The 9,072-nt window shown below is 42.1% G+C and overlaps 1 protein-coding gene across 1 annotated transcript; it reads left to right on the top strand.

Annotated features, from left to right (window-relative positions):
- The first annotated feature begins 1,246 nt into the window (after nt 1-1,246).
- On the top strand, nt 1,247-7,858 carry LOC134391953 (uncharacterized). Its single transcript, XM_063115874.1, has 4 exons — nt 1,247-1,265; nt 2,945-5,041; nt 7,083-7,215; nt 7,406-7,858. Exons 1-4 carry the CDS (start codon nt 1,247-1,249, stop codon nt 7,539-7,541), a joined length of 2,385 nt encoding a protein of 794 aa, XP_062971944.1. The 3' UTR covers nt 7,542-7,858.
- The last annotated feature ends 1,214 nt before the right edge of the window (nt 7,859-9,072 follow it).

Here is a 9,072-nt window from a genome sequence, read left to right as displayed (position 1 = left end):
TAAGTATGCATAGGGTTGGGCTGAACACTGTATTTCTGTCATGAGGTTAGGTAGAGTTAATGGCAATTTCCCCCCTCTAACCAGAAGCATGTGATATACATGATTATACTTGACCTCTGTGAGTCTCTTCCTCATTCAGTCAAGAAGCATTTTAGAGCTATTGCCAGTTAGATCTAGCTCAATTCAACATAGGGACATAGCTGTAATCCCCAGTGCAAGACGGTCTTGTGCTGATGCTTTTTTGCCCGTGTAGAAATCTTTGGCAATGCAGTTCTTGAGAAATATAATTCTGCTCCTATCCAATATTGGGCAATAGATTTAACATGCATCATGCTTAATTTTGTCCATTAGAATCCCATGCATATTTTAACACAGAACAGTCAGATTTTTTTCTGTGGTCTTTAGGCTTTGTGCAATTCAAGTGAAGGTACTATGTTAAAGTTGTTGCAAAGTAAATTTTGTCTCCACACTTGAGGCAGAAGATGACTGCAAGCTTTAAACAGAACCTTTATTTAACGGCATCTTCTTACAACTAAAACAGGCAAAGTAGGCAAAATTGGAACCAAAACAGCACTCTAACTCCCTGCATTCATTAACCGTTGGGTGACTTTTCAACCAGGAATTTCCCCTTATTTATTTATTTATTACACCTATATACCGCTCCCATAGCCAGGGCTCTCTGGGCGGTTTACAGAGATTCTAAAATTAAGACAAAAACGAGTATACAAAATTTAAAACTCCAAAACACAGAACATACACACATAAAGCATTAAAAACCGTTAAAAAAAACTAAACATGTGGGTGATTAAGATGTGCCGCCATATGTCTGGGCAAAGAGGAAAGTCTTAACCTGGCGCCGGAAAGATAGCAGCGTTGGTGCCAGGCGAGCCTCGTCAGGAAGATCGTTCCACAGTCTGGGGTCCACCACCGACTATATAGTGGGTTTGATTAGTGGCTGTTGCTTATTCCAGCAAAAGTCTCTTGTGGGCTGTGGGTGAGAGAATGGGAGAGAGATTTGGCCAGTGTTGCATAATGGGGGTCTAGATGGAACCCCACGCTGTGAGGGTTGCACTAAACATGGGCATTGCTAAAAGGCATAGCCCTGTCTGCATTTCATTCCAAACACTTCTCCTTCTAAATTGTTTGACATATTCATTGCAATGTTGGAGCAGTTATCGGTAGAGATGTGAAGGGCTGGAGGAAAAATGCAGGAAGGGAATAGACTTTTTTGTGTGTTTTATTCCTCATGGCCATCACATCTCAAGGTGAGTTGGTATAGTTTGTCCCCTGGGGAGTCTTTCTCCAGCCTTCTGCACTTCCAGCCCTCAGATTTTGCTTATTTTTATTTTGTTTTTAATGTAGTAATGTCTTGGGGCCTGATAAATGATATTGGTTTGCCCATGAAAGCCTTTATGATTTCTGTCTGGGTTCAGGCATCAAATTAACCTTGTATAACAAAACACTAAGGCTGCAATCCTATGCACACTTACCTGAAACTAAGTCCCATTGGAAAAAGTGGAACATACTTCTGAATAAATATGTATAGGGTTACACTGTAAAAGATTATACTGGTACTATTTTAGGATGTTTTAACAATGCATATTATGTTCTTAATTCAGTTTTATGTATTTTATATTTACTGTTGTTCCCCGCCTCGATCAAAATGGAGAGGCGGGTAAGAAATATATTTCATTATTTTATTTTTTATTATTGTTATTGGCAGGCCGTTGTGGTATAATGGACAGTGCTGGACTTGGGCTAGGGAGACTTAGGTTCAAATCTCCACTCAGACCTGAAGTTATTGGGTTACCTTGGGCTAGTCACTCCTTCAGTCCAACGTAGGGTTGTTGGAATTATCCCTTTTTATCCCAATATGCACCACCTTAAGCTCTGTGGAAGAAGACTAGGATTCACCTGTACCGGCTTGTATGTATGTGTGTGTGTGTGTTCGAAATCCGAGTGAACTATTATGGTATTCTTCAAAGAGCTTCAAGGACTCTTTACTCAAGTGTAAATCCATTATGTTCATTGAACCTTACTACTTCGTATGATTGCCACCTGTAGCTTTATTTGAGTGTTCATGATGATTTCTTTGAGATTTCACTGGTCTTCTGGGCTTGGGTTGCAGGCATGACAGCTGAAATGCTTTTGTTTATAGAACAGAAATACCATAAGTTAGGGGTGGAGAACCTATTTGGAAATAAGAGGGGATTCCTCTCGTAGTGCTAGAACCGAGCATCCCTATAGAGGGGGCAGGGCTGGGAAAAAGGGAGGAGCTTCCTAGGGAATCTCCACAGGCTGGATTATGAACCTTCAAGGGCCGGAGTTTCTATACCCTGGTCCTAAGTTAAAAGTATGTATGTTTATTTACTATATTTTTATCGTGTCCTTCCTGCACGAAGAGCCCTCAACCTTGCACTCCTAGGAACACTTAATTGGAGGTAAGCCCCATTGACTACCAAGAAACTGATTTCTGAGTAGGATTATTAGTTTGTTAGGCTATTAGGCTATTAGTTATTAGGCTATTAGTTTGTCCACCACTAAATTATGCATTGTGTGGAGAAAGTGGACAGATTCCCCACACCCCAGGTGTGGTGATCGCGTTAAACGCAAATTAGGGAGGACACCTCTATTGATGCTGCTAGCTGTGATGTTCAGAGGCAACATGTGTGTCTCTGAGTATTGGTTGCCAAGAAAACTCAGTGTGGTGTGGCGAGGACTGTTTTCCGACCCTGCTTGTGGACTTCCTGGAAATATCTGGCCGGCCTTTACTGGAAACAGGATGCTAGACTAGGTAGACCCTTAGTTAGATCAAGTAGGGCCCTTTACATGTTCTTACCACCCATATTCTTACAACCATAATGGAACGTTTATGGAACTGAAGAAGGCTATGTGGTGTCTCTGCTTGTGTTTGCCTACTAAGTTCAGTTATTTGTCATTTCAGACAACCTTTTGAGTGTGCCTCCAAGTTCCAGGAGCTGCTCGCTATCTGCCCTGTGTAAGAATTCTTCAGTGCAGCAGTGCGAGGAGACTGTGAGACCATCCAGCGACAGTATGGTGTCGTCGTCTGGGCATGTGACCAAGAGGAAGAAGCGCAGAACAGATTTATCTGCTGGATTTGGAGGCAATTCTACGATGGGGCTGTCAGATAATGTGCCACTTGATGGCCTGCAGTGGGCAAAAGAAGCTGAGCCTGCTGCTACAAAGTCCCTTGACATCAGTCAGGTTGGTGAGCTTGTTACGCTGAGCACTAAAAATAAAAGCTATGCGAAGATCAAAGCCAATGAAACCAAAGCTCTAAAAAGGGTGAGTGCTGGAAAGAAGGACAGAGATTCTTCTATCAGCCAATCAAAAAGAAATGTGGACAATTATAGTAATGTACGAGTGGATACTGCAATTCTATCTGAAACCAACGAACTGAGTAATAGTAAGATAAACATTCCCAAGCCTGCATGTCCTGCTGAAGATTCTAGTCGCATGGATTCTCTGGAGGAAATGGTGCCATTGGGCAGCTATGGTTGGAAGGCGAACTATAGTTCCCAGCACTCTGACAAAACCACAGGTTGCACAACATCTTCTTGGATAGACCCAGCTCCTCCAAACCATGTCAATGGCTGTAATGCTTTGACCCAGGAAGTAAAAAAAAGAACGTTCTTGGGAAAAATGAAGAATTTAGGAAGTCAGTTCCAAAATCCAGAGACCAGTTCATTAAGCAATAAAGTACAGCAAGATGAAAAAAGCCATGGCTATGATGTGAAACGTATGTCCCAATGCTCTAATAAAGCCAAAGATTGCAGAAGAACCTATGTGGTAGATCCAGGTCCTCCAGACGATGAGAACGATTGTGCCCTCTTTATACATGAAAGTAAAAAAAAGACACACTTGGATAACTTTGAGGACCTAGGAAGTTGGTTCCAGAGCCCAAAGTCTAGCTCATTAAACAATAAGGCCCCACTGAGCACCATCAGTACACAACAATTGTTTGGTTTTCAAACACAGATCCCTAGCCAAGAAGCAACTCTAGGTCTAAATATAAAGCGTAAAAAGCCAAAGAGGAGGACCCAAGAAATTGATGTACCATCTAGGTTTGGTGAGATAGAGGTACAAAGTGTGGATATCAACATGAATTCTCAAATTCAAGAAAGTAAAAGTGACATGCAAGGAAGTAAAACCAAAAAAGGCTACAAGGGAGAAACAGCCAAAGCGGGCAGGGACAATACACAGAGAGAGCATTGCAGAACTGATGTGGAAGTGTTTGATCTGAGTGAAAATGCTCCAAGAGTCAATAAAAGAAAAAATAAGACTTCAAAAGTCAGCCTTAAATCCACGAGTCAAGCAAACACCATCTCTCCTGCATCTCAAGGGAGCACACTATCTACGTTTCCAGTTTTATTGGTTGATGAAGCGACATCTGTTGACAGTGTCCATAGGAACTCTGCTAAGATGAGCCCAAAGGTTCAGGGGTCCTCAACCACTCAGAACAGCTCTAGTTCAAACAAAACAAATAGCAGCTCCTCACAGAAGGCATATTGGGGTGTTGACAACAATGTGATTGGCTTAAAGGAAAGGGTAGACTCCACAGCCAAGTTAAAGAAGAGAACATACACTGTAAAGTATGTGACGGAAGAGTGTGTACCTTCTGGTGTTGCCCTTCAAAGTCCAGCGGAATGTAAAACCAGTCAAATAGATCAGGCAGGATGGAACTTTCTCCGGGCTCCAAGTTCCAGAACTCTGCGAGATTCTCTTATTATGGATGTTACTGAGGTGCCACCACCTCTGTTTGATTCCTTAGCCATATGCACCAATGCTCCTGATTCTTCTTCAGTTGGCCATTCTAAGATCATGTTATCCAGTTGCCAGAGCTTTGGTCACTCATGTTCTATGCTTCCAGCTGCTAAAGATCAGGGGAGCACAGAAAGATTCTCTGCTTTGCCAAAAATCTTGACGGTCTCCAAGAAAGATGATGCAAAGCCGTTGGCTTCCACCAGACAGGAGAAAAAGACAGTACAAGCAACTCCTGAAACACTCCCGAAAGAAAACGGTGAGCGAGAAAAGGGCTTATTGATCATGTAGGCCATGGTGGTTTGGTGTGAGCCACATGACGTTTTCCACTAGGCTCTGCTTACAGCTCTCCTTGTGCATAACCAAGGCACACTAGTTTTGTATTGGTAAATGAACCCAGGCTCCTGCAGCTTAGATTGGGTTTTCTCACACCTTGGCTAAATAAGAGCAGGGCTTCAGAATCTCTTTCAGCCCAAGGGCTGAATTCCATTTTAGAGAAGCTTTTTGAGGTTGCATTTCAATAGTGCATGGGGCTAAAGGTAAAAGGTGTGGCTAACGGCAACAGGGATGGACCCAAAATACCTGCATGTGCTTGCTCCCAGTAACTAAGTCTTAGGAAAGGCATTTCAACCTTTTTGAGAAGGAGTCAAGTTTGCACAAAACCGGAAACCACCGAATAATCAGTAGGTGAGGGAAAGTGGGGCTAAGGAAAGGAGATGTGGAACTCTGTGGGGGGGGCAGATTCCCCCCGACCCCCCTGGCCTGAGCTGCTCAATCCCTGGTTTAGAGCCTTTGTTGCTATGTAATTAATATGAAAACCAGACCACAGTCGAACGTTTTGAACTATAACTCTCATCATCCTTTACCATTGACCAAGTTTGCTGGAGCTGATAGTTGTTTTTTAAAACATTTGGAGGGCACCAGGCTGCCTACTTACCCCTTGTGTAATGATAGGTCACTGTGGAAAGCAAGAGGCCTGTAGGCAAATAGAGGTTTGCCCCATCTGTCTTTCAGTCCATACAGAAAGTGAAGAAACTGTTTTTTCCTCATATTTTCTTTCCCATGGTTTGAGGGTGGCAGTAGTCCAAGGCTTGAAAGTTGCTTGTTCCTCCTTATAGTTCCCACCCATCACCCAGTTGTGAGAAGCACAGATTTAAGCTTAAGGACATTGTACTGATGGTTTATCTCCTGTTGCTTAATCGTATCCACTGTTTGAGTCCTTATCAGCATCATCAGAAATAATACACTGACTCTAAAGGGCGTGAGGTTCTTGAAGTACATTATTAGCTGTTAAGGGCATGTTCACAAGGAGCTTCCTGTGTTACTACTTGAACAGAAGAACAGAAGTAGAGGAAACAGTACTTCATTAAAGAGAGAGGTTGGAGATGCTGCACACAAACTTTACTCCTTCTCCTCATCCCACCCACCCATTAGAACTTTTATCTACTATAACCCAAAGCAAAGAATTTCTTTCATGGTCATGGCTTATAAATGTTGTAAATGGTGAATGCAGTTGAGTATGTTTTTTGTAACTTTTTATACATGTTTACAGTTTGTAAGCATGTTTTAAAGTGTTAGTAATATTTTGCAATGATAGTTCCATTGCAGCCCCTGAGGCAGCAAAGTCCTTTCCGAAATGTGCTGGGCGTAATCAAAAGTTCTTGCAGGCACCTGAGCATATCTTACCTTCTCTTTGAGGACATGACAAGTGTGACCAGATAACAGGGAGATCGACGAGGGAACTGGATATTGCTGCTTGACAGGGGATCACTCAGATTTGTTGTGTGTGTGTATGTCTCTGTGTGGGACTCTATGCAAGGAAAACAGATCTACCCCTTTGGGAACAGGAGAGTGTAAGCAGCCAATAATGCCTTAAAGCAGGGGTGAGCAATTTCTGGCCCTTCAGATGTTTTGGCCAACAATTCCCATGAACCCTCACCATTGGCTACTCTGGCTAGGCTGATGCGAGTTGTAAGCCAAAACATTTGGAGAACTATATGTTGCTCACTCCTGTCTGAAAGACTGCTGACGTGCTCTTGCATCTCTTTGGAAAACATCTTTAAAGATATGTTGGTTGGCTTGAAATAAGATTTAGGGCACAATCCAGTGCATGTTTAGACAGAAGAAACTCTTAAAACTCCCAGCATGCCCCAACCAGGCTTTTTTTCTGTTTAAATTTGCACAGGATAATGGTTTAAAGCAAATCACTCAGCCTAATGCATCAGATCATTCTTAATTGACAAGCAGTTGAACTGAGATATTGGTGTAGCACAATCATTTTTTCCTAACTCTGTTCACAGAAAACAAAGTCCTGAAAGATTTGACCAATGCTAGCCCAAGTTCATGCCATTCCATCCCTCTAGAAGTCTCTCCAACACGTCCAAGTAGACGGAGAAACAAGGAAGTTTGCTACGCAGAGCCCAAGATCAACAGGTTAGTTTTGTGTTTGATGCCAAGCTTCCTTTTACAGGAGGCAAGTGAAACAAGCTTTTACTCCCAAGTCAAGTATCTATGTCTGGAAACTATAGTCACTTATTGGGGGTGCTGTTTTCTGGAATATGAAGTTAAAATGCGACAACTACATTATATTCCTTTTCTCTCTCTACCCTCCCCATCTCTGCAGGAAACTCAGGCGTGGTGACCCATTTACAGTTACTGACTTCCTCAGCTCCCCTATCTATAAAACCAAAAGTAAGAAATTGACTAAAGGATCTGGAAAGTCCAGGAAAACCAAGAAAATGAAAGAGGAGGACGTGTAGTCCTAGTTAGATTTCATAGCTATTTTGTAGGAAATAATTTTATTGCTATTTTTATAACTAGAGGTTCACTATTAGCTGATGTTTCTAGAGTGTGACCTGGTTTACACGTAACACCAATTAGAGGGCTGCAATGGAGCATCTGTGTACACTGCCTCCCACCTGCTTGCAACATCCGCTTTGCATCCGATGCCCAAACCTGGAATTCTGGGCTGTTGAAAGACAAACAACCTAGGGTTTTAACCCAACAACAAATCACGAGTTCAGACTCAGAAGTCCCAAGTGGGCTTATTGCTGCCGTGCCCCAACTAAGTATGGGTTGTTTCCACCCATAATTAATCGTTACGTGTGAATGAGCCTGGTGTGTTTTAACTATTCCATTTCTAAAATAAAAATTTCCCCCCCTAAATTTATTTATTTTTATTTGTTGATTGCCTCCATAATGTAGTTCTGTGGATGATGTACGCACCAATCAATCAAGTTTATTACGGCAAACAGCCAGCATCTCAGAACAAATGAACAATAAAATACAGTTAAAAACAACAGTCAAATAGAGTTAAAATTGAGAGATTAAAAGTCAAAATATACTAGCACCAACAGGAGAACCTTGAGAAACCCATCTGTAGAACGTTTAACAATATTAATTTATCACCTCTCTATGACGGTTTATGGCTGCTGCGCAAAATCTAGCCACTTTAGCCGTGATCTGAAAGTTCAGGTCTGACAAGAGATACTCTAGGTAGAATTTATCCGCCCTACCTGGAATGTTTTGTATGAGTGGGGTTATGAGAGAAGATCTAAGGTAAAAGTTACAAATGAAGCAGGACGTGACCCACTGTCTCTACTTCTCACATGGGAAAACCCGCTTGCTATAAGGGATCTTTTTGAATCTACCTTCCAACAGTACAGACAGGAAAACATTAAATTTGGCTAACATAAATGCCTTTCCAAGTTTGGGGATGGTCAGATTTATCAAATAGTTAGCAGGTGCAAATGACGCTCTAGTTAGCCCTAAAAACAGGGTATAGAGCTGCTTGGCTTAAATGATTTTGGAATTCAAAATGTCGAATTTGCTGGAAAATACCTATTTTTGCTTTGGCATACCCTTGGGTTAAGGATGGCAGTTGTAGAAAAACCTAAAGTTAATAATTTCGTATTTAGTAACTTTGTCCACTTTGATTGGAAGGAGTCAGTTAATGTAAGCAGAGCCAGTCCGACAGGCGCAAACATTTTTAACCAAAAATGGAATTTGCGCAACCGTATGCAGGTTGCGCAAATTTCTATTGAAATTTGCCCTGCCTCTAACCGTATAATTGCATTTGGAACACAGCTTGGAATACAAAATATTGCTCTCAAAAATTTAGTTTGCACAGTGCCACGACACAGGCTCTGAACACCAGGCCTGGCTGCGGCTACTCCCTGCTCAAGCCAAGCACCACCGCTTGATACGCCTGAGGTGAGGGACAAACACCGCCTTCCTCCAAACTATGTGGAGAAAGGGGTTAAATGGAGGATTTCAACATATAAAATAATA

This window comes from Elgaria multicarinata, chromosome 2, assembly GCF_023053635.1.
Source record: "Elgaria multicarinata webbii isolate HBS135686 ecotype San Diego chromosome 2, rElgMul1.1.pri, whole genome shotgun sequence".
Classification (NCBI taxonomy): Eukaryota; Metazoa; Chordata; class Lepidosauria; order Squamata; family Anguidae; genus Elgaria; species Elgaria multicarinata.
The sequence above is the reverse complement of the archived record's forward strand: the minus strand, read 5'-3'. Positions and strand labels throughout refer to the sequence as shown.